This window comes from Macaca nemestrina, chromosome 6 (genome assembly GCF_043159975.1).
Source record: "Macaca nemestrina isolate mMacNem1 chromosome 6, mMacNem.hap1, whole genome shotgun sequence".
Classification (NCBI taxonomy): Eukaryota; Metazoa; Chordata; class Mammalia; order Primates; family Cercopithecidae; genus Macaca; species Macaca nemestrina.
The window spans coordinates 42,467,147-42,493,590 of NC_092130.1; the positions used below are offsets into that span (position 1 = coordinate 42,467,147).

The following is a 26,444-nucleotide window of genomic DNA, read 5'->3' on the forward strand; positions in this document are numbered from 1 at the left end:
ACTATGTTGGCCAGGCTGGTCTAGAACTCCTAGCTTCAAGTAATCTGTCTACTTCAGCCTCCCAAAGTGTTGGGATTGACTATAGGCATAAGCCACCACACCTGGCCTGGGTGCTTCTATTTGTAGCTAAAAGGTAACTATTTATGACCTCTTGGATTTTTATTAATAAATTCTTTCTCCTTTATTAGTTTTAAGTTAGTGCTTCTCAGATATTTTGGTTATACAATCCCCTTACACACTTAAAAATTATTGGGCACCCTAAAGAACTTCTGTTTCAGATGTTATATCTATTGGTGTTTATGATATTAGGAATTAAAACTGAGAAAAAATTATTTAATTTTTTATTTTTTTGAGACAGGGTCTTGCTGTGTCGCCCAGGCTGGAGTGCAGTGGCATGATCATGGCTTACTACAGCCTTGACCTTTCAGGCTCAAGCAGTCCTCCCACCTCAGCTTGATGAATAACTGGGACTACAGGCATGCAACACCACGCCTGATTAATATTTTATATTTTTTGTAAATACAAGGTCTCATTATGTTGCGTAGGCCAGTCTCAAGCTCCCGGGCACAAGTGATTCTCCAGCCTTGGTCTCCTTAAAGTGCTGGGATTACTGGGCCTTGTTTAGTTTTTTAAAGTAACAATAAACCTATCACATGTTAGTATAATTTTTTTTTTTAATGAAAAGTAATTGTGTTTTCTAATTCCCTAAACTTTTTTAGTGGCAATGTTTTACATTTTTGCAAATCTCTTGAATTTCTATGGTGAAGGATTCTTACATTTTCTTCTGCATGAAATCTGTTGCTGCTATGATCTGGAAGTTTTGGTATTAGGAAGTGGGGCCTTTGGGAGGTTATTAGGCCATGGGGGTGGGGTCCTCATGAATTAGACTAGAACCCTTATAAAAAGCCTGAGAGAAAACTCCTTACCCCTTTCACTCAATGGTAACACAGTGAAAAGTCTATCAATGGGCCCTCACCAGACACTCAATCCGCTGCCGCCTTGATCTCGGACTTCTCAGCCTCTAGAACTATGAGAAATAAATTTCTGTTGTTTCCTCAGTGTATGGCATTTTGTTACAGTAACCTGAATGGACCAAGACAGAAAATTGGTGCTGAGGAGTGGGTGCTGCTGTAACAAATACCTAAAATATGGAAGTTGCTTTGGAACTGGGTAATGGGTAGAGGCTGGAAGGTCTTGCTCTGTCGTCCAGGCTGGAGTGCAGTGGTGTGATCTCGGCTCACTGCAGCCTCCACCTCCTGGGTTCAGGCGATTCTTCTGCCTCAGCCTCCCGAGTAGCTGGGACTACAGGTGCACGCCACCATACCTGGCTAATGTTTGTATTTTTAGTAGAGATAGAGTTTCACCATGTTGGCCAGGCTAGTCTTGAACTCCTGACCTCGTGATACACGCACTTCAGCCTCCCAAAGTGCTGGGATTACAGGCATGAGCGACCATGCGTGGCCAAAAAAATTTTTTAAATGAGCTGGGCATAGTGTCATGTGCTTGTAGTCCCAGTGAATCAAGAGGCTGAGGTGGGAGGATTGCTTGAGCATGGGAGGTCCAGGCTATAGTGAGCCACGATCGTGCCACTGCATCCAGCCTGGGCAACTAAGTGGCACCTTGTCTCAAAAAAAAAAAAAAAAAAAAAGACCCTGAAGGCAATTTAGAAATCAATTACAGGCCTTGAGTGCAAGGGCCTATGGGGAGGCCCTAAATGCAAAGGAGGGGCCACCAATGATGGGGGACCTTGGGGACCTTGGCAAGATTCCATTATGCCTGGCACCATACTCTTCTGCCACTTTAGGTATGGCTCTGGTGTGATAATGGGCAGCACCATCTCTACCACAGCACAGAGTGCGTAAGTCGTAGGGGTGTGGCTACGTCCACCATTCAAAGGATGGGGCTGCCCCTGTGACCCAGGGAAGAGGACCATGATGGGGATGGGATATGGTATATTGGTCATTTGGAAAAGATTGCTTCCCTGAGTTCTGTAGATCTTCAGATGTTGGCACATTTGTTAAAGTTCACATTCTTTAATATCACTATTGATTGCATCAGAAGCATCTTTAAGTATTTAGATGCCTTTGAGCTTATGGAGGAGGATACAGGTTTTCCAGAATTTTGATTTTCGCTTGAAAATTCAAATTTTATATTGTCAGTTTTTCTTAAAGGTAGAGTCTTGGTCATTTTTGAGAAAATGTCTGCCAGTGTTCAAGTCCTAATAACCATGGTTTAGATTTGAGTCTATCTTTCAAGTAAAAATGGTATTCCTTAATAGAAGTGATTAGTTTAGCTCTCAAACAAGATAAGCTATGCAGCAGAAGTGCTTTATGAGTACTTCCCATTTACACTGAATATTAAAGAAATGTACTCATGGAATAAGACGAAATTAATCATTGTTTTCTGCTTGTCTATCATAGACTGGCCCCTTTTTAAAAAATTTCAAGTGGCTGGTAAGGAAGAATGCAGTGGCCACAGTATTACTTGCCTGGACTTATGCTAAGATTACCCCAAGCAGCTTTTTCTGCCATTGATTTTGCATCATCATTGTTGAAAACTTTAGACAACAATTTTAAGTTTATTTGAGCATTAAAGGATTCATGAATCAGGCAGCAGTCAAAACCAGAGGAGGTTCAGAGTGCTCCACTTTAGCAGCCTGAGCATTGGGGCTTTTATAGGCTAAACGCAGAAGTAAAGAAATAACTTGATTGGGTAGGCATTTGCCTTATTTGGATATGATACAGTGGAAAGTTCCTAGTTAGAGGTTAGTTGGCGGGTTTTGATTAGTCATCTTACTGTTGACATTGGGTTTCAGTTCACTCATGTAGGAAGCCAAGGCACTGGAGCCATCTCAGCCTGATGGGCTCCCAATTAAAAATTTTTGAAAATATGCAAATGTCAGCGCAGTGAAAAAGGCATACAGTGTGAAGGTACTTCTCACTCTTTCATAGAAAGTGTTTCGAAGACTCTCAGGTTTACAGACCTCATTTTGAGAACCAGTGGTTTAAATGTTTGTGTGTGAGTTGTATTGATTGGTCTGTTCATGCATCTGTTATTTCTGCAGTTGTCATTAGCTATGTTTTGTTAAGATTTAAGCTGTCTTCAGAGTGGAAAAAATGGTAGAGTTTGAGGTGAAAGCAGCCTAGGGTGCATGAAAAAGCAGTTTGTTTGATCCTGAGGTTCAGTCTTATCCGTGAAGTCCATGGAAATCTCAAGATTGTTTCTAAATTGTTGTTTTATATCCACATGTTTATCATTTAGCTTTATATATACATATATATATATATTTTGAGACGGAGTTTTGCTCTTGTTGTCTAGGCTGGAGTGCAGTGGCACAATCTCAGCTCACCGCAATCTCCGACTCCTGGGTTCAAGTGATTCTCCTGCCTCAGCCTCCCAAGTAGCTGGGATTACAGGTGTCTGCCACCATGCCCAGCTAACTTTTTGTAACTTTAGTAGAGACGGAGTTTCACCATGTTGGCCAGGCTTGCCTTGAACTCCTGGCCTCGTGATTCACCGGCCTCGGCTTCCCAAAGTGCTGGGATTACAGGTGTGAACCACAGTACCCGGCCTCATTTAGCTTTATATTTAAATGTACAAATTTTAGGGAAATTTTTACCTTTAAAAAATGTGAAGAGAGGAAGGAGAGTTCTAAAAGAGCTTTTACCTAAGACTGTGCTTTATAATCTTTTTCCTGTGTTGTTTTGGGGAAGTTTATTTTGACTTGAGGTTTAGGTGATTTTTAATTTATGCTTATGCTTAAGAAACCACAAACCAAAAAACAATTACTTCATGTTATAAAGTTCATTTAAAGTTGTGCTTCTGATGCCTTCCTAAAAGTCAATTTAGAAAGATGAAAAATTGGGCTGGGCACAGTGGCCACTTCATTCTGTGGGTCCCCTATTATTGAGAAAATGTGCCTTCAGTTGACTAAAGGTGTATGCGAACTGTAGTGGTATCTTTTGTCTTCTCTTTCATCATTGAGTCATATAGTTTGCAAAATATTTCAGTTGACAGATTTTATCAGTTCACATTTTCGGTATCCAGGTTCTACTTGAGTGTAAAAAGGAAGTCATACTTGGGTGGAAGTACCAGAAATGTTGGGCAGTAACAAGTAGAATTTATCCTCTGGGTCATGAGGAAGTTTTATTAGAGTTAAAAAAATGTTTTAAGTGCTAGCATATGATAATATTGACAGGTTCTCTCCCTCTTTTCCCTCTCCTATAAATGATGCATTTGATATTTTAATGACTTGTTATATATAACTTATTGACTAACTTTGTAACAGTGAGAAATCTTTTGGTGTACTCTTGTCATAGTTATAAAGTACTCCTAAGTTGATGGGGAAAGTAAGGAAAGGATTTTTACTTTTGGTTTTAAAGGAGCATGAGATTATTATTTTTGTTTTGTTTTATATGTTTATTTTTCGAAACCATAGTTTTTTAAATGGTAATTTTGGCATAGTTCTAGCATGACTTATCTGGAAGCTATCCAAGTTTTAGACTTGAAAAATTAACCATAAATGCTTTTCTCAAATTGGATAATTGAATAATAGCACGCTACCTATTTTGCATAGTTTAGTAATTTCATATTTATAATTTATGTCCCTGGATGTAGTAGTTTGATTAATGAAAACAGATTGGTTTCTCCACTTATACTGGATTAGGCTTGTATATTTTTGAGAGAAGTCTAGCTGGATTCAAAATTTTGTTTCTCTTTGTCCACCTCCTAAAAAGTTGCAAAGTGAAGAGGAAAAAAAGTGTAGACTCTTGATTGGGTACCTCCTTGTCAGTAGTGACCTCATGTTGCAGTCTGCTTCCGTTTAAACTGCAGAGTGTAGCACAGCTCTACTGTGTGTAGGAGGACTCAGCACTAGTAATTGCTCAGCAGTTTTTATAAGCCCATCACCTTCCTTTACTGTGCTTTTAATGAAGTCTTTACCTGATGTTTTTGTTGGAAGATGCCAGGGTATTCAGAATGGTTTACAAGGCTCTGTTGCACAGGTAAAGTGATCTTTACCAGAGTTAGCTGAGACTCAACTGTAGTACTTTTATTGAAATATTGTTTGTAGCATTAAATATTTACCATTGGGAAATGAAAATAATAGTAGTTTCTTATTTTATTTGGATACAAAATATTAGTGACTGGAATAAGTGGTTGCAAGATTGATCTTATGTTCTCAAGATGATTATATCATTGTAGGCAGATATGAAAATAGAGTTAATAGCAGAGGGGATAAAATGTCAGGGAATGACTATAGTCTTCAATATTATGTTTGACTGATGACTTTACGATATATGTGTCCCCTGTCATTTATTGTTTGTCTTTCTAGTCAAGTCTTCCTTGTCTAGGGGTTTAATGAATACAATTAGCATTTTAGGTGGTCTTTATGGCATCTGCCTATAGTACCTATGTAATGTGACCTGAAATTTCTCAGCAATTATTTCTCTTATGTCTTTATTTTAGCTCTCACATCCCTGTGATATCTATACATTTTAGCTGCAGATGCATAACTATATTGATAAATCTTTTTTATATCTATTGGTGTGTGTGAGCCCTGGCTTATACCTGAGGGCTTTTTACCCACAGGATTTGACTAAAGTATGAAAATAAAGAATAATTAAAATCTGTGAAATCTGAAAGCTAAGTCAGTCCTTTTTGTCCTTCAGAAGCTCAGAGAACAAAGTTGTACAATTCATTTTGTATATAGCCTTGTGGGTGACAACCTGACTCTTAAAGTGCAAAATCTATTTATTTGATTTGTTTACTAAGGCTGGTGGGAGGCTTCTTAAAAGGAGCTGTTTATTTGATTGTCCCAGCATATTCTTCAGGACTGAAGAATCTTTACTCTTGCGTTAATAATCGAGCTTGCTTATCACTACTTTTATATATACTTTTAGTTTTCAGTAGCAATTAAAAGAGATAGGAAGCAAAAAAGATCAACTACCTTGTGATCTATTCAATTTAAGACCACTGGAACTTTTGCCTCTTTTTGGCTCCTTTGAATAACTGGAAATTTTATTAAACTTTATTCTTTTTGGAGGCTAGATATAGATCTAGGCCAATGTTTCTCAAACTTACTACTATGGATAAGAATCATCATTGGCATTTGTTAAAAATGTAGACTCTTGGGCCCTACTTTAGAGATTCGGAGTGGGACCTTGGAATCTGCCTTTTAAAAAGCTTTTTTCTTTGTTTTATTTTATTCTATTTATTTATTTATTTTGAGACGGAGTCTTGCTCTGTCACCCAGGCTGGAATGCAGTGGCGCGATCTCAGCTCACTGTAACCTCCGCCTCCCGGGTTCAAGCGATTCTCCTGCCTCAGCTTCCCAACTAGCTGGGACTACAGGCATGCGCCATCACGCCTAGCTAATTTTTAAATTTTTTTTTAGTAGATAAGGGGTTTCACCACATAGGCCTGGCTGCTCTCGAACTCTTGACCTCAAGTGATCTGCCCACTTCGGCCTCCCAAAGTGCTGGATTATAGGCATGAGCTACCATGCTCAGCCTCTTTGCTTTTTTTAAAAATTAATTTTTTAATTAAAAAATTAGATGGGGTTTTGCTATGTTGCCCAGGCTGGCCTCAAGTTATCCTCTGCCCTGGCCTCCTGAAGTGTTGGGATTACAGGCATGAGCTGCCATGGCTGGCCTCATTTTGTATTGGAAAATAAATCATACTATAGAAATGGGCATAAAGTAAATGTATAGCAACACAAGTTAGAGGCAAATATCCTTGTACCCACACACACCTGTAAATAAACTGTGACACCACCCTAGTAGCTCTCAAAATCCTGATCCCCTCCCTCCCTACGAAGGTGATTACTATGTGGACATTATAGCAATCACTTCCTTGTATGTCTTAGAGCTTTATGAAAATGAAATCAGATTATATGTAAATTCTTGGTCTGGTTTCTTTCACTGAACACTGTTTTTTTTCACTGCGTAAGTTTGAGATTTATCCACGCTGCTGCATGTCACTATGGCTCATATCATTGTTGTAAAGTATCCTCTTGTATGATTACGCCACAATTATCCATTTTACTGTTGGTGGACAATTCAATTGTTTTTACTTTGTGACTATTATTAATAGTAGTATTATATATGTTCTTATACACATCTTCATGTGCATGCAGAGGAAGACATAACACCTGTCTTCAGTTTTAGTAAGTATTCCTTAATTATTCAAAGTACTTATTCCAGTTTACATCCCTACTAACAGTATGTGACAGTTGCTTCACATCCTTGCCAACACTGGCGTTAACTTATCTTGTGAGCATATAACAGTATTTCATTGTCACTTTAATAAGAGCCCTCCCCTTTTTCATATGTGTTTTGGCTGATTCCTACTTTTGTGAACTTTAGTCGTTCATTGAAGGCTTTTTTTTTTTTTTTTTTTTTTTTTTTTTGAGACAGAATTTCGCTCTCGTTGCCCAGGCTGGAGTGCAATGGCATGATCTTGACTCACCACAACCTCTTCCTCCCGGTTTCAAGTGATTCCCCTGCTTCAGCCTCCCAAGTAGCTGGGATTACAGGCATGTGCCACCACGCCTGGCTAATTTTTGTATTTTTGGTAGAGATGGGGTTTCTCCATGTTGGTCAGGCTGGCCTCGAACTCCCAACCTCAGGTGATCTGCCCCCCCCCTCGGCCTCCCAAAGTGCTGGGATTACAGGCATGAGCCACTGCACCTGGCCTTTTTTTTTTTTTTTATTTGTCAGGAGACTTAAAAAATATATATTATATTAAAAATAGGTTTTTAAAATTTTATTATTTTTCATTATGTAAAAAATAGTTCCTGGCTGAGCATGATGGCTCACACCTGTAATCTTAGCACTTGGGGAGGCTGAGGTGGGAGGATCACTTGAGCTCTGGAGTTTGAGACCAGCTGGGGCAAACCCTGCCTCTACAAAAAATACAAAAGTTAGCTAGGCATGTGCCTGTAGTCCCACCTACTTGGCCAACTGAAGCAGGAGAATCCCTTGAGATGGGGAGATGGAGGCTGTAGTGAGCTTTGTTTGTGCCACTGCACTCTAGCCTGGGTGACAAAGTGAGAGCCTGTCTCAAAAAAAAGTTTCTAATTTTAATCAAATGTATCACTCTTTTCCTTCTGTGGTTAATGCTTTTTGTGTCATGTTTAAGAAATCTTTTCCTAAATAAACATTTCCACATTATCTTCTTACAGCTTTATTATTTTACCTTTCATGTTTAGATCTACAGTCTACCCAGAATTGATTTTCTCTCTCATGTGTGAGATCAGGGCCGAGTTAACTTTTTCCATATGGATACCAAATTGTATCAGCATTCATGTTTGAAAACACTGCCATTTCCCTGCTTTCTGTATACCACCTTTTGTTCTAAATCAAGTGTGTATGATGATTGTTTTTTTCTGTCTGCCTGTTTTTTTGTTTGAGTACCATAGTATTTTATTTACTTTGGCTTTATGGTATTTGAGGTTTGGGATAAAGTACAGATCTCCAACAAAATAACACTGTCACTTCAGCAGATTCTGATACAAGTGGTCCATGGATGACATCCCTGCTCTAGAGATGCTCTAGAGCATCTCCATAAGAGAGCTCCCAAATTCTAGCTTAGTATATATGCCTTTGTTTATAGTTGTAAAAACACATTATTAAATGGAGCTATTTTGATACATAGTTGCACACATTGTTCATGCTTGCACATATAAAAACAATTTCTGGTATTTTCTAATCTTAATGAGCACCAATGATTTCACAATGGTCCATTGTATGTATCCTGGTCCATTTTATATATTCATTTGCTGATATTTCTTCCTTATAATTCTGCAAATATAGTAAAATGTTAATTATAGACTCTAAATGTTGGGGCTGTAGGTGTTCTTACACAGTTTATTTTCACTTTTCTGTATTTTTGAGAATTTTTATAATATTGGAAAAATGGTACAGAGAATACTTTATGGTATAAAATCCATCCTCCCCTTTTGTATCTACGATGGATTGTGGTAGATTTGATAAACCCTTTTTGATAGAGTCTCAGACTTTCTGAGTCAAAGTGCATACACATTTTTAGAGCTCTTTGAAATGCATTACTAAATAGATTTCTGTAAGAAATTTTTACTTGTTAACCTTCCCACTAGCAACATGCATGTCAGTTTCATAGCCTTTATCAATATTGACATCAGCAGAAATATAAATTTTATTCTAATCCTTGTTTATTTTTTTTGAGATGGGGGTCTTGCTATGTTGCTCAGGCTGGCCTCAAACTCCTGGGCTCAAGTGATCCTCCTGATTCAGCCTCCTGAGTAGCTGGGGCTTGAGGCATGAGCCATTGGCACTTGACTCTATAATCCTTATTTTAAACTTGTATATCTAGTTAGGTTGATTATTTTTCTTTTTGGTTAATTCTTTATGAAATATCTTGTATCCGTTTACCTGCTAGCATTTTATTGATAATCTAATCTGACAAAAAAGGGTGAGAAAATTCCTCTGGGAAAATGAGCAGATGACTAACAAGGGCAAATCTGAGAAAGAACAGAGAAGATATAAGCCCTACCAAGAATTAAAACATATAAAACTTTAGTAACAGACTGATGAAGTAAGTAGTTGGGAATTAGAGAGCTTCTTCAGAATTTGGTATAAGATACAGCAAAAGCTCACCAGAGATCACAAATTAAATGATTAAGAGTGTTCAATTTATAGTTCCCCACACCATTCAATATGCCACATTGTCAGTGGTTTATAATTAGATATTAAAAATAAAATGAATATTTTTCAGTGGGCAAGGAATCATCTTAGTAGAGATTGCAAATATTACCAAGGAAAATAAAACAGATTGTACCACATAAAGATTTAATTTTTATAATTTAATAACAGCTGATAACCAAAATGTAAAAATATAAGCAATAGTTTATTAGAGCAAAATATCAGAAAAAGATCTAATATCCTAGTTGACGTTAAGACTCTTTAGGGAAGGCCTTATTTATCTTTTTACTTTCTGTTTTTTTCTACAGAAGTCAATAATTATTTAACTTTTAGCTCACAGGAAACTACTAGAAATAAACTGATGATGGCTACACTCTTCTTTGTGCCATGTTTTGGGGTTTTTCTCCCCAGCTTTTTTGGATTTCAGAAATGAAGTTCCAAAAAACTTTAGTTGTTTTATTTTTCTTTCTTTTTTTTGAGACAGGATGTCTTTCTGTCACCCAGGCAGGAGTGCAGTGGCACAATCACAGCTCACTGCAACTTCCCTGGGCTCAAGTGATCCTCCTGCCTCAGCCTCCCAAGTAGCTAGGACTACAGGCATGTGCCATCATCATGCCTGGCTGATTTTTAAAGAGATGGGATCTCGCTATGTTGCCCAGGCTGGTCTCGAACTCCTGGTTTCAAGTGAACCTCCAGCTTTGGTCTCCCATAGTGCTGGGATTACAGGCATGAGCCATCACACCTAGCCAGAAAAATCTTTAAGTGTGAATATTGGTAAACACTTCCCTGGAGACGATCAGCATGAAGGCCTTTAGAACTAAAAATAATTCATTGGAAACTAGCATGATACTGACAGTTAACAAAAATATTTTTATACATAGGAGGGGTTATGTGTGTCAGACCAAGAGGGCTTACTGTTGTCTGATAAAGCATTTGTTCACTTTGCTACTGAGAGACATGAAGATTGCTCAGTGAATGAATGGTAAATGATACTCATTTGGTTTCCTGCAGTGGATCCTGACAATACTAACTTGATATCGTTTGTTCTGCATGTTGGTTAGAGATTGTATTGCCACATTTTGGAGGATCTTCATAAAACTAATTTCCATTTAAAAAATGACGAGGTAGCTACAGATGTGGTGTTCAGGTCAAGAAGGCAGGGTCACTCCTCTCTATGGCTAAGTATTGACTGTGATGATGTCCTTAGGCACACAGTGCCATTTAAACATACCTTATCTTTTATCTGATAAATGATCTTTTAAAAATTACCTGTATTCACGAACAGCTAATACTACTGTTCACTTAAATCCAGTACAACTAATTTTCCCTCCAGCTTTGGAAATCGATCAGTTTTCCTCCAACTGAGCACCAGAGAAAGTAGTTGTCCCACTCTCACCACCACAAGTATATATATTTGGGGGTCTTTTTGTGTGAAAAATAGTTTATTTAGAAAATTAGATTCATCTTCTGTAAGAGGTGCTCATGCTGTGGTGTGTGTATTTTTGTTTTTAGTCACTTTTCTGTTATAGAAGACAGTAGAGCATCTTTGTTAATAGCAGGGTCTTTGGGGTACCCAACCCAGGGCCATATGCATTTGGCCAAGTTAATTAACATCTTTGAGCTTCACTTTTGTGGAAAGGGGGAAATAATTGTAACTCCTCGGGTACTGAAAGTTATTAAATGAGAGATAAATGCTTGTAATGCTCCTAGCTCATAATGAATTCTAACTTTTAAATTTTGGTCTTGTTAGTGATACGTTTTTCCAAATTTATTTTCTTTGGTTAATATTTGAAAGCTTTACTAACCAAATTTAGAAAATATTTCCAACTTGATACGTAACCAAGAATACAACACTTAGTATGTGCTCTCCTGGTTGTGTCAAGGTAGTGCAAATGTGGCAGATTCAGCACATTTTGTAGTACTGATTATTGAACGTTTTTATAGCTAATTTCTTTCTTTGATTACAGCACCCATATATCTCCCATCAGCATCCTACCAGCGTCTACAGAGTAAGTAGTGTATTTATAGAAGACATTTTTAAGATTTTAAGATACTACTAAGCTGTAGAAATGAAAATAATGTATTTATTGTGCTGACTTTAGAGGAAAGACTGTACACAGGCAGTAAACTAGTTTTTTATGTACTGTGATAGGAACAAATGAAGAAGAAACCCATTGCATTAATATACAAAATAAAGATGAGCTTTCTTCAGATGATTCTTTTGAATCCTCTGAAATAATTGAAAAATGTTCATAGAATATGTTTTTAAAAAGTAGACTTTACATAAAAAGTGTGAGCAATACTCATAGTTTCTTTCGTTTAGATGTTAGTAGATTATTTTGCTTTATAAGAATAGCTTTGAAAAGCCTTAATGAGTGGTTTTCTGTATAGTGAGGAGTGAATTATAGGGACAACTGATCATTCCCATCTCAGTAGTAATAGTGACATTATGGTTGATTTGTATATGATTGTTTGGGTAAATTTCACTTTTAAAACTTAAGCCAGTATCATGTATTCCTTTTATGTATTTCTTTTTACACTTCGGTTTACCCATTTAAGTACCATAATAGTTTTACTGGTCATAGGTTTTAGCATTTATGTCTGTGTCACCAGATGCCCAGTTAGAGTGACTGCTTCTTACTAAAATGTATTATGTTTTGTAGTATTTTAGAAAGAACAATTAGAGCAGCTGTGGAACAGCACCTTTTTGATCTGCAGAGCAGCATAGATCATGATCTTAAGAATTTACAACAGCAAAGTGTGGTGTGTAATAACGAAGCAGAAAGTATTCATTGTGATGGGGAAGGATCTAATAACCAGTAAGAAATGCTTTATTGTTGTTTATTAAATGTTATAAAATTGTTTTATCTTAAAACTAATTCTACTTAAATAACAGGATCTCATCTTTCTTGGAGATTTCTGAAAGTCATTGTGAAAAGTGACTTTGTATATATACTTGTATATACATCCATAATTAACACTGAGTATCTCATAACTTTTTTTATAATGTATGTTTATTAAGTTCAACACAGGTTTTTTTTTTCTTCCCTGAACATCGAATGAAGTAACAAGCTTACCTTTAGGAATTATGTTGTATGAAAAATAACTTTAAAAAATTAGACTGTGCAAGAGAGTGATCTAGACAGACAGTTGCAGGGGCAGCAGATTGATATCACTATTATGCATATAATCATTGAGTGAAATGGTGGGCAGAATCATCCTTTCTATTTAAATAGTTATCCCTTGCCACCAGCCTATCCCCTCCTTACGCTTTTGTTAGGTTAGCTCTTAATACAGGTTGAACATCCCTAGTGGAAAAATCCAAAATCTGACATGCTCCCAAATCCAAAACTTTGAGCACTGACATGATACTCAGAAGAAATGCTCATTTGAGCATTTTCGATTTTGGATTTTCAGATTAGGAATGCCAGTCTGGCACCTCTCTTTGGGATGTTGTGAGGGACTTTGTTGTTACGCTCTCTGAAAATTTTCATAAGCAAATGAATGGCTTTTAAAATAATTCATGAGCCAGTTGCTTGCTAACTGGCAATATTCCAAAATCTGAAAACAAACAAAAACCAAATCTGAAACACTTCTGGTCCCAAGCGTTTCCGACAAGGAATACTCAACCTGTATTTAAATATGTATTAGTTAAAAGTACTTGTAATGCGTGATGTTGCTCCACTCTTCATCTGACCTGTTACCTTTAAATGAAGGAAAGCCTCTCTTTGTTTTCTGTTACTTCAGTCCTGTACTTCAGGATACCTGTGTGCCTCCCTCAGAGACCATGGTGCAGTGATTTCATGTTTTTCATATATCAGTTTTTTGCAGGGGGACAGATGAGAAAGATGTACCCAAATCTAGAAGATTTGTAGGAAGGTAAAGGAAAAAAAAAGATTATTGGGGAGTGATTTTTTTTTTAAAGACAGTTTTTAAAAGGGCTAACTAGAATAGCTATCAAATATAAAATGAAAAATATAAATTGATGTGAGTACCAGTGGTGGAAATGTTTATTTTTGGAATACCATATAGTACAATTGCAAGCACCATGGATAACACTGCCAGGCAGTGCAGCTGTATTTGATGGCCTTGGTTTGTGTACTTTGAAGGCATGATTAGAATGTATACAGCTGGGAAAAGGTGGGAGGGGGAAAGAGAGGAAAAATAGAAAAATTGAAAAAGAAAAAAAAGCATGTATACAACTGGATCTATTGGGAGTATTTGGGCAGAATATGAAGGAAAAAATCAGTATCTAAAAGTTAGAAATAATGGGAAAATGTTTCAAAGGATGTAAGCAGATTTCTTGGAGTTTGTCCTTAGCTTAGCTAGGGATTCTGCAAACCTATACCCATTACTCAGATGATAGTCTTATCTTGGGGAGCACATGTTCTATTGAGGGTAGTGGTATCATCTTTGGAAACAAAAACTGTAGCAGTGTTTTGGATATTCTAAACTGTGTAAGATGACAACTCTGCAGTAGGAAACTATTTCTGTTTTACTTGATAAGGTGTTGGACTTGTACTGGACTAGTACTGGACTTGTATTTGATCAGGACAGATGTGTCATTATTATGTGAGAGTGTGCATTTACAAGGGAAATGATTATTTTGGAACATAAATTATTTTAAAAGCCATTTATTTGCTTATGAACATTTTTAGAGGGGATAACAAGGTCCCTCACAACATCCCAAGGAGATAAAAATGTAGCAGATTTAATAATCTGATTTAGCAAGACAAAAGTATGGATTTTTGTGAAAAGTTCACATTTTCTTTAACAAGTAAAAGTTTCAGATCATTATTCATATTTACTTATTTTAAAGTAAAGGCATTACACACTCAACATTTGGCCTGATCTAATTTTTAAACTTCATCCCTAGGGTTGATATTGCTGATGGTATTATTAATGCCAGTGAAAGTAACAGAGACTGTTCAGAACCTGTGGCTAGCACTAATTTAGACAATGAAGTTATGCAGCAAGATTGTGTATTTGATAATGAAGAAAATAACCAGGTAAGGAATGTCAAAAATATGTGTTAGATATACAACTTTGATTGCTTCATGTGTTTCTTTGATGCCAGAAGTTTTAGTTCAGTATTTTGCTGATACACTTAATTGTCTCAATTATAAATCCCCAAGAATATACATTCTCTCAGAGTTTAGGAAACATCACTGGGTAGAGAAGTATAATACAACTTATTGACTGGGTGTCACTGGCGGCTCACGCCTGTAATCCCAGCACTTTGGGAGGCCAAGGCGGGCAGATCACAAGGTCAGGAGATTGAGACCATCCTGGCTAACACGGTAAAACCCCATCTCTACTAAAAATACAAAAAAATTAGCGGGGCGTGATGGTAGGCTACCCGGGAGGCTGAGGCAGGAGAAAGGTGTGAACCCGGGAGGCAGAGCTTGCCGTGAGCCAAGATTGTGCCATTGCACTCTAGCCTGGGCGACAGAGTGAGACTCCATCTCAAAAAAACAAAAAAAAAAAAACAAAAAAAAACTAAAAAAAAGTTTCAACTTGTTTTAAATTATTTTCCTAGAAAGAAATTATGATGTCCGCTGAGGTAGCTAGGTGGTATTATGGTTGACTTTTGTTATTTTTAAGACAGCTTCTGTATTTCTTAGGAGTTTTGCTGAAGAACATGGTATAGGGGAGAACATATAATATTCTCATACAGTTCTTAGGATGGGATAGACCTCTGCAACAAAATACTGGTTAACAAGAGAAAAACAAGTTTTAAGACATGTATCCCTCATATACACATGGGAGATACTCGGGGGAAGTGAGTAAATCTCTCAGAGGTGGCTTAAATACCATCATGTCCTGAAACAAAGGAAAAAAGGGTGTTAGGGAGACCTAGTTGTAATGAGATGACCAGGAAAATCACTGTAAGCAAAGTTAATCTTTGCCCTGAAGATTGATAGTTTTTAGTGATTTGGAGTCATATTTCTTTTGCTCGTACAGAGAGGAGACACCCGTAGAAACGGAGATTTCTACTACAGGTGAAAATTCCTTTTATAAAAGGGTGACTTCTCTGTATTATCCTGTGTTTGCTATTTCTGAAAATAATAAACTAAAAATAATCCTTATGCCAAAGAGTAATAATTTGATGTGGCATGTTCTGAATCCTCACTGTTGGCATCCTTTCTTGATTAGCAAAAACCCAGGAACATTGTTGTAATAATGACTAAATTATTGTCACTGTCACATTTGTTAGTGTTAACTTTTTTTAATATAATTGCCATTAAATGTAAAAAGCAGCATCTTTCTAAGACATTCAAAATGTAATTTTGATACTACTTTTAAAAATAAGATGCTAAATTAATAGATAAGGTGGGTTTCCTCAGTATATTTTCATTCTAAACCATACACTAAAGTAGGGCTCAAGAGAAATTTAGAGTAAGAAGACTTAGGCTTTGTATTCTGCCTTTGTTCAGTATCACTGGATTATCAATTTCTGCCTGTCTACCTAGTCATTCCCATCAGTTTAAAACATTTATACTGTTATTTCTTCCAAGTTCAGAAAAATCCCTCTCTTGACTCCCCCCATCCCATTCTAGCTACATACACCCTGATTTCTCTGCTTCCCTTTATAAATAGAATTGCTGGAAGAATTGTCTGTGTCTCTTTTCTTTAACTCTTTTCCTCCAATTTTCTCCTAAATTCACTGCAGCTATCCTTTCCTCTGACCATTCATTCCTCTGAAATAGCTTTTGCAAGTCACCAGTGATGTCTGTTGAATGTTTTATTTGACCTAATAGCAAAGTTTGATTCAATTAATTACTCCCACTACCTTGATATACTTTTTTCACTTGGCATTCAGGATAGCTCATTCTCTCTCTTTTTTCTTTTTTTCCCCTACACTGGCTGTTCTCTCATTCCCCTCTGCTGATTGCTCTTCCTCTTCTGAATCTCTTAAATTTGGAATGGCCCAGGGCCCATTTCTCAGATTGCTTATTTTTATTCACTTCCTCAGTAATCTTGTTTAGCCTAATGGCTCTAACTACCATCTATATGCTACTGATTCCCAAATTTGTATCTCCAGTCCAGACGTGTTTTGGAATTTTAGATTGCTGTATCCAACTAGGCACCCAGCATTTCCACTGGTGTATCTTTACCAAGCATCTGTTGAGTAGGAAAGATTTCTTTCCTTACCTGTCATTAGGTTCATAGCTGAGGCACCTGTAACAGAAGACATTAATAAGAGAAAAGCGTACACATTTATTTAATGTAAGTTTTACATGACATGAACACCTTCAGAAATCAAGACCCAAAGAAACAGACACACCTGTGTATTTTAATGCTTTGGTTTGATGAAAAGTGGACAGTGGTGTGGATGAATAATTAGACAAAGAGGATGATAAATGAAGGGCGGCTGATTAACAAAGGCCTTGTTTGTTGAGATTCTTTTCTGTGTCCTTGTGTATTCAGAGATAAGGGCATTCCTTTCGTCCAGGTATAGGGTAGCTACTTCTGGAATGAAGGGGTTTTTTTGTTTGTTTGTTTGTTTGTTTTGAGATGCAGTTTTGCTCTTCTTGCCCAGGCTGCAGCAGTGGTGCAATCTCAGCTCACCGCAACCTCTACCTCTCGTGTACAAGCAATTCTCCTGTCTCAGCCTCCTGAGTAGCTGGGATTACAGACGCCTGCCACCATGCCAGGCTAATTTTTTGTATTTTTAGTTGAGACAGAGTTTCACTATGTTGGCCAGGCTGGTCTCGAGCTCCTGACCTCAGGTGACCTGCCTGCCGTGGCCTCCCAAAGTGCTGGGATTACAGGCGTGAGCCACCGCACCCAGCCAAAGGTTTTATGACTGACTTCAGAAGAGAAGTCTGACCACTTTTTACTGTTTCTGTTGCCACCCTGCAGGTCCAAACTGCCATCATGTCACCTGGATTAATATTGCCTCCTAATTGATCTCATCTTTGTTTCTTGATGGTGTGTTCTCAACACAGAACCACAATGATCCTTTTAAGAGGAAAATTAGATAATGACACTTCTCTTCCTAAAACCTTCTAGTGCCATCTAGGTATCAAAATACAGCTGTAGGCACTACGGAATATTGGCTGTGATAGTCAGGATTGAGACAGCTAAATCTTAAGTCCTGTCTGGATTGCTTATTTGTGGATGTCTCCTTAGCTTACATTCTTACCTAGTCTTGCAGGTATTTCCTCAATTTTGCCAAATCTCCTCATCACTCTGTGTTTGTGGCAGGCCCTCCCACTTACCTACCTACTCTAGTCTCTGAACTTTTTGTCCTTTTTCCCTGCTTCCCTTTCCTCCCCACTTTTTTTTCCCCCGAGATGGGGTCTTCCTTTGTTGCCCAGGCTGGAGTGTGGTGGCACAGTCTCGGCACAGTACAGCCTCTGTCCCCTGGGTTCAAACCATTCTCCTGCCTCAGCCTCCCAGGTAGCTGGGATTACAGGCATGCGCCACCAAGCCAGGCTAATTTTTGTAATTTTAGTAGAGATGGGGTTTCACGGTGTTGGCCAGGCTGGTCTCGATCTCCTGACCTCAAGTGATCTGCGTGCCAGAATAGCATCTGGCACATAGTAAGCTAGTAAGCAACTTGGTAAATAATTCGTTGAATGAAATTGGTGTATCAGGCTGGGCGCAGTGGCTTACACCTGTAATCCTAGCACTTTGGGAGGCTGAGGCAGGTGGATTGCTTGAGCCCCAGGAGTACAAGACCAGCCTGGGCAACATGGTGCAACCCCTCTCTATAAAAAATAAAAATTAACCAGGCATGGTGGCTCACGCCTGTAATCCCAGCACTTTGGGAGGCCGAGGTGGGTGGATCACCTGAGGTCAGGAGTTTGAGACCAGCCTGGCCAACATGGTGAAACCTCATCTCTACCAAAAAATACAAAAATTAGCTGGGTGTGGTGGCACATGCCTGTAGTCCCAGCTACTTGGGAGGCTGAGGCAGGAGAATTTCTTGAACTCGGAAAGAGGGGTTGCAGTTAGCCGAGATTATGCCACTGCACTCTGGCCTGGGCAAAAGAGTAAGACCCTGTCTCAAAAAAAAAAAAAGTCTGAACTGTGAGCCCTAGGGAAGGAAGGAAAAATAGAGAAAATTCCAAAGGTGAAAATGATTAAATTTAGGTGCAAACTGGGGTAAGAAATACAGACACTAAGAGACTGGAAAAGAGGTCAGTGTTGCAGAACTGGAATATGAAGGTGGTTTATATGAAGCAGATGTTTAGGCCTTGAGCTGTGGCTGGTGGTGGGGGCTCATTTTGTCTGTGAGTGAATGCAGTGACTTGAATAAGAGAATAAATGGGGATTGAAGAAACCCTAGGGGAACCTCTGTATTCTAGCACTTTGGAGGAAAAAAAAGCAGCCATGACCATAGCAGTTGGGAATGTCTAAGAGGATGGGATTTTTTCCTGAGTCTGAAAGTTGGTCAAAATAGAGAGGTAAAAGGAGAAAAAAGGTGGTGGGAGGCAAAGGTACAAAAATAAGATGAGTAAGTTTAATTTTATTTGCTTACTAGGGGGGTTAAAAGTCTAATGAAATGGCTTTTTTTTCCTTTGCCTTTGCTGTTGAACAAAAAACTTAAGAATACCCAGGAACAATACATTTAATGCTGGTGAGGGTAAGTTAAGATAAGTGGTCTCAAATAGACATGGGAAGTATAAATTGCTATAAACTTCCTGGAAAACACATTAACAGTAAGAACAAAAGACCTTAAACCTTTGATCCAGAAATTTCAAAATCCAAGACTGTGTCCTAAGGAAATACATACAAATCAGGGGTGTATGCAAAGATTTTTCTACTAGAATTCTTATTGGGGGTTTATTTGCAGGAAAAAAAAAATGGGAAACACAAAAAGTCCTAAATGGAAAGTGGTTAGATAAATTATAGTATATCCATATACTAGGATATTGTTGAGTCATTTAAAATTATTTTAAAGGTCTGGGTAATAGTTGTGAGGTAAAGTTATTTAGAAGAAAAAAAAAAAAACACCCAAGTGTAGATTACTAAAGCTAATGCAGTCCCAATTTCTTTGTGTGCATGCACTGCATGTGTGTGTGGCACACAGTCAAAAGGCCAAGTCAGAATATTCACAGTGGCCTTCTGGCTGATAGATTATGGATGATTTTACTTTTCTTCATATGTTCTTATATTTAGGTTTCCAACAGTTTCTCTCATTTATAATTAAATAATTTAAGCAAAAAATTCAAATTAAAATTTATTGGATTTAGTGATAGAAATTATTGGTAAAGAAAGAGGAGCTTTGGTAGGTAGAGGATTTCATGGTTGAGAATGAGTATCAGGTGAGTAGGTAGAAGCTGCAGTGTGTGGAATGCCTTTTGGACAAGTTTTGCTTTGAAATTAAAAGGAAGAGAAGGCCGGGAGCAGTGGCTCATGCCTGTAATCCCAGCACTTTGGGAGGCCGAGGCGGGCAGATCACGAAGTCAGGAGATCGAGACCATCCTGGCTAACATGGTGAAACCCTGTCTCTACTAAGAATACAAAAAATTAGCCAGGCGTGGTGGCAGGCGCCTATAGTCACAGCTACTTAGGAGGCTGAGGCAGGAGAATGGCGTGAACCCAGGAGATCGTGCCACCGCACTCCAGCCTGGGCAAGAGAGCAAGACTCTGTCTCAAAAAAAAAAAAGGAAAGAGAAAAGTTGAGCAGTCTGGTTGTGGAAGAGATATCGCCCCCCGCCCCCCCGCTTCTGCTTTCTTGATACAGGATGGAGATTTGAGCATGTCAGTAGGAATCAGTCACTAGATAGGGAGAGACTGAAAAATGTCAGAAAGAAAAAATAACCCAGGGTAGTTAGGGGAACACTGCATAGAGGGGATTGGGAGTGAGAAGTGGAAGGAGGGTGATTCAGCATGCAAGTTGAGTGACTATTCCTAAATAGGAAAAGCTACTTTTAATCTTCAGTAAAAGGGGATATATAGAATATTTTTTAAGTGAGAGGTGTTTTGGGGACTTAATTCAGATGGTTTTGACCATTTTAAAATGAAATGCATTTGCAGAGGGTGAGGAGTCAGGAATTGGGTTTGGATCTGAAGAAATAGGTAAAGTTTTGCAAGAGTCTCTGTGGAGAGAAATCAGATAGAACTGAGTCACCAGATATTTGAGAACCAATGGAGGTCTAGCTGAAGTTTGATGACATGAACTTGTAGTGAGCCAACTAGGAAGGTATGTTAAATGACACATTTTCTTGTAGCATCTGCTGTCTGGAGGACAGAAAGCTGGTCATAAACTAGACCACATTGGTAAAGGCATTGACAAATTAGCTTTGAAATAGTTAGCCAGGGTACAGAGTACATGTTGAGTGGATTAGAAATTTAGAATGAAGTTTTCAAGTGGTGACAGTAAGGTGAAGAAGTTGCAGAAGAGGGGAATGTTAGTTGGACAGGATGTACGAGTTTCCAGTGTATTGTGGCGTGGCATGATTCAAGTGGCTTTGGTAGAAAGTAACTTGTGTCTAGGAAAGTGTAAGGCTAGATAGAGTAGGAGTCAGCAAACCTTTTGTGTAAAGGCCCAGACAGTAAATATTTTAGGCATTGTGGGTATATAGTCTCTGCAACAACTACTTAATTCTGCTATTGTAGCATGAAAGCAGTCAGAAAAAACCGTAAGAAATGAGCATGGCTGTGTTGCAATAAAATTTAATTTATGGACACTAAAATTGAATTTCTTGTCATTTTCACTTCACAGAATATCATTATTCTTTTGATTCTCCCTCCTACCCCCCCAATCATTTAAAACATAGAAACCCTTCTTAGCCGAAAGACCATGCAAAAACTGGCCACAGGGTGGATTTGTCTAGTATGCTGTAGTTCGCTAACCCCTGGGCTAGAATATTATTGTAAGGAGATCAAGATTTTAGATATAAAAGATAATGTTGGAGTTTTTTTTCCTCTGAAATGGACTTGCAGTGTAAGGAAACCAAATTGCTTTTTAACATTTCAAAGCTGATCACATAAACTTAGGAGTACTAGGTGCTACATAAACCACAATCCCACAAGGTATTGGTTAGCCAGGCTGAAATTAATCCTAAGGAATCTTTTTTTTTTTTGAGACAGAGTCTTACTCTGTCTCCAGGCTAAAGTGCAGGCCACGATCTCGGCTCGCTGCAACCTGTACCTCCCAGGTTCGAGAGAGTCTCATGCCTCAGCCTCCCAAGTAGCCGGGATTACAAGTGTGTGCTACCACACCTAGCTAATTTTTGTACTTTTTTTTTCTAGTAGAAACTTATATTGTGACTTTTTTTTTTTTTTTTTTGAGACAGAGTCTCGCTCTGTCGCCCAGGCTGGAGTGCAATGGCGTGATCTCGGCTCACTGCAACCTCTGCCTCCCGGGTTCAAGTGATTCTCCTGCCTCAGCCTCCCGAGTAGCCGGGATTATTGGCACACGCCACCACCCCCGGCTAATTCTTGCATTTTTAGTAGAGACGGGTTTCACCATGTTGATCAGGCTAGTCTCGAGCTCCTGACTTTGTGATCCGCCCATCTCAGCCTCCCAAAGTGCTGGGATTACAGGTGTGAGCCACCACACCCAGCCTACACTGACATTTTTATAGAAATGTTAAGTTTTTTAATTCTATTTTTGAGACAGGGTCTTACTTTGGTCACCCAGGCTGCAGTGCAGTGGCATGATCACAGCTCACTGCATTCTCAGCCTCCCAGGCTCAAGCAATCCTCCCACCTCACCTTATCAAGCAGTTGTGACTACAGGTGCATGCCATCACACCCGGCTAATTTTTAATTTTTTGTAGAGAAGGAGTCTCACTTTGTTGCCTGGGCTGGTCTTGAACTCCTGGCTTCAAACATTTCTCCCACTTCAGCCTCTGAAAGTACTGGAATTACAGGTGTGAGCCACCATGATGGGTCTCATCTTTTCTGTTTCCAATTGTTCACATCCACATTTTTCTTTTGGGTTGTTGGTATTTTTCCTTTTTGGTTTGTACCTTTTTTTTTTTTTCTTTTTTTTGAGACGGAGTCTCACTTGTGGCCCAGGCTGGAGTGCAGTGGCGTGATCTTGGCCCACTGCAACCTCTGCCTCTTGGGTTCAAGCAATTCTCTGCCTCAGCCTCCCGAGTAGCTAGGATTGCAGGCACCTGCCACCACACCCAGCTAATTTTTGTATTTTTTCTAGAGACCGGGATTCACCATCTTGGCCAGGCTGGTCTTGAACTCCTGACCTTGTGATCCACCCGCCTTGGCCTCTCCAAGGGCTGGGATTACAGACATGAGCCTCCGCACCTGGCCATATTTTTTATTTATTAAGAAACTACCTCCTTTCTTATGATCAGTCACAAATATTTGTTTCCAGTTTTTTGTCTTTTGACTATTTAAAGTCATTTTTGATGGTGTTAAACTTTATCATCTTTTTTTCCTTTTGTTAGATTTTAGGTTTTAATGCCGTAGTTGGGAAGGCCTTCCCTGTTCTGTGATTATAAACTAACTTTCTTCTTCTTTAAAAAAAAATGCTTCTATAGTTTCATTTTCTACTTTTGAATATTTGACCCATTTGGAATTTATCATGGTGTAAGATGTGAAGAGCAGATTCAGCTGTTTTTCCTACATGTTTACCTAGATATCCCAACACCTTAATTTTTTGAATAATCTATCTTTTTCCCACCAATGTGAAATGCCGCCTTTATTATAAACTAAATGCCTGGATACATTTGTAATAAAAGTGCTGTTTCAAATCAGTTCAGTGTGTTTCTCATTCATTCACCAGTAATGAGTGACAGTGCCGCATTCTTGCCAGTATTTGGTAGTGTTAGTGCTTTGGATTTTGGCCATTCTGATAGATGTGTAATGGTATCTTGTTTGAATTTTGAGTTTCCTAATGACATACGATGATGAGTTTTTCATATGCTATGTGTATATCTTCTTTAGTGAGGTGTTTATTCAGGTCTTTTGCCTGTTTTTTAATTGGATTGTTTTCTTATTGAGTTTTAAGAGTTTCTCTCTCTATATCTTTTTATATATATATGTGTGTGTGTGTATATATATATATTTTTTTTTTTGGGACAGCGTCTCAAAAGGTTGAAGGGCAGTGGTGCAGTCTCGGCTCACCGCAATCTCCGCCTCCTGGGTTCAAGCGATTCTCCTGCCTCAGCCTCCCACATAGCTGGGATTACAGGCATGCGCCACCACACCCAGCTAATTTTTATATTTTTAGTAGGGACGAGGTTTTGCAATGTTGGCCAGGCTGGTCTTGAATGCCTGACCTCAGGTGATCTGCCCACCTCGGCCTCCCAAAGTGCTGGGATTACAGGCATGAGTCACCATGCTTGGCCTATATTTTGGATAGGTTTATCGAATAGGTTTTTCCAAAATAGAATTTTTTTTTTTTTTTTTTTTTTTTTTTTTTTTGTGAGACGGAGTCTCGCTCTGTTACCCAGGCTGGAGTGCAGTGGCCGGATCTCAGCTCACTGCAAGCTCCGCCTCCCGGGTTTACGCCATTCTCCTGCCTCAGCCTCCCGAGTAGCTGGGACTACAGGTGCCCACCACCTCGCCCGGCTAGTTTTTTGTATTTTTAGTAGAGACGGGGTTTCACTGTGTTAGCCAGATGGTCTCGATCTCCTGACCTCGTGATCCGCCCGTCTTGGCCTCCCAAAGTGCTGGGATTACAGGCTTGAGCCACCGCGCCCGGCTGGAATTTTTTTTTTAATGTGGTACTAGATTCTGTAGTAAATATTTAGGAGTTTTATCTGATAGAAAGAGATTATTCACTGTAGATTTTGAATAGGTATAAGTTGTACAGTAATCAATATTTTGGGAGTTGAAAGTGTATGAAGGTGAAAAAAAAAAAAAGTGTATGAAGTTGAATAGCCTGATTAGAACTCACATCAAAATACCTGGATTTATCACCAGTAAAATCCATTCATTTCAGGGTACCTTCATTGATGGTGCCCCTTCAAAACTTAGAATTATTCATACCTTGCAAACACTGAGAAACTGCTTTATCTCCTTTCAGAAGTGGAGACCAGAAGTATTTATAAACTCTAGCAGATAGTCAAGAGGAAGAGAAGGCTATAAATTTGACCTGTACTGGTCTAAGACCTCATCAGTATTGATTGTGTTAATTCAGTAGAAGAGAGAGAATAGGCTAGACAGAAGTATATCAATATGCAATTTATTGAGTGTTCAGCAAATAAAAGGTACAGAATGGAGTGGAAATATGTAGCCTATTTAATAGAAGTAACTAGCATGCTTGAGCCAAAGGTAAGTGAGTGGAAATGGGAAGATGCAGAACTAAGCAATGTGTGTGCATCAATTATGGACCCCTAAGGAAGGGATGGAGACCAGAGGAATTACTGGAAATGCCTGTCAGGTTTTAGTTAACTCTTGGCAGTAATCCCCTATAGCTCCTAAGATATTGCTAATATAACTGTGCTGTATCTGCTACACCTACTGCTGCTGCCACAACCACCGCCACCACCAAAGCTCTCTAACTTACCTGAATTGAGACCAGAGCACCTTAGCCTTCCTTTGCAGACCTTAATGTTTGTGGAAGGTTACATGGGAGGAGGTGGGGAGAAGATACGGGTTATTTTGCCCGCTAATATTTTATTTTATTTTATTTATATATCTTATTTTTTTTGAAACAGAGTCTCGCTCTGTTGCCCAGGCTGCTGGAGTGCAGTGGCACAGTCTCCACTCACTGCAATCTCCTTCTCCCTACTGGGTTCAAGGGATTCTCGTGCCTCAGCCTCCCGAGTAGCTGGGATTACAGGCACACACTACCGCACCTGGCTAATTTTTGTGTTTTAGTAGACGGGATTTCACCATGTTGGCTAGGCTGGTCTTGAACTCCTGACCTCAAGTGATCCACCTGCCTTGGCCTCCCAAAGTGTTGGGATTACAAGTGTGAGCCTCTGTGCCTGGCCTATATAGATGGTTTTCCTTATAAGCTGTTTCTTTTGATTCTCTATGGTAACTCTAAGGTAGTCAAGTAAATTATTGTTATTCTCATATTTGTGACGAGAAAGGCAGAGCTAGGGCTTGAATTTGGTTATTTTGAGTGAGATACCAAGGTTCTGTTTGTTTGTTTGTGACAGAGTCTTATACTGTCTCCCAGACTGGAGTGCAGTGGTGCAATCTTGACTCACTGCAGCCTCTGCTTCCTGAGTTCAGGCAATTCTCCTCTCTCAGTCTCCCGAGTAGCTGAGACTACAGATGTGTGCTACCATGCCCAGCTAATTTTTGTATTTTTAGTAGAGATGGGGTTTCGCCATGTTGGCCAGGCTGGTCTCAAGTGGTTTGCTTGCCACAGCCTCCCAAAGTGCTGGGATTACAGGTGTGAGCCACTGTGCCTGGCCCCAAGGTTCATTTTAAATATTGGGTCTGACTGTGTGCAGTGGCTCATACCTGTAATCCCAGGACTTTGGGAGGCTGAAGACAGGTGGATCACTTGAGGTCAGGAGTTCGAGACCAGCCTGGCCAACATGCTGAAACTCACTTCTACTAAAATTACAAAAAAATTACCCTATTCAACATGCTGAAATCCCATCTCTACTAAAAATACAAAACAATTTTTGTATTTTTGTATTCGGCTCAAAAAGTGAGCCGAAATTGCACCACTGCACTCTGACCTGGATGACAGAGTGAGACTGTCTCAAAAAAAATTTTTTTTCAAGTAAATAAAAATTAAATATTTGGTCTGGGTAATGGTTATTTCATGTGCCCAGAAACCTTCAGAATGTAAAGCTATCTTCTAGAGCAGTGGTCCCCAACATTTTTGGAACCAGGGACTGATTTTGTGGACGATACTTTTTCCACAGACAG

At 38.9% G+C, this 26,444-nt stretch overlaps 1 protein-coding gene across 14 annotated transcripts in view; it reads left to right on the forward strand.

Annotated features, from left to right (window-relative positions):
- The window catches only part of LOC105467092 (family with sequence similarity 13 member B), a 96,457-nt gene that overhangs the window by 44,845 nt on the left and 25,168 nt on the right, over positions 1-26,444 (forward strand). For all 14 annotated transcript variants that reach the window (XM_071098371.1, XM_071098372.1, XM_071098370.1 and 11 more), the window contains 3 exons: positions 11,648-11,689; positions 12,344-12,499; positions 14,557-14,689. In XM_071098371.1, coding sequence (XP_070954472.1) covers positions 11,648-11,689; positions 12,344-12,499; positions 14,557-14,689 — 331 coding nt within the window. The remainder of the gene's footprint in view (positions 1-11,647; positions 11,690-12,343; positions 12,500-14,556; positions 14,690-26,444) is intronic.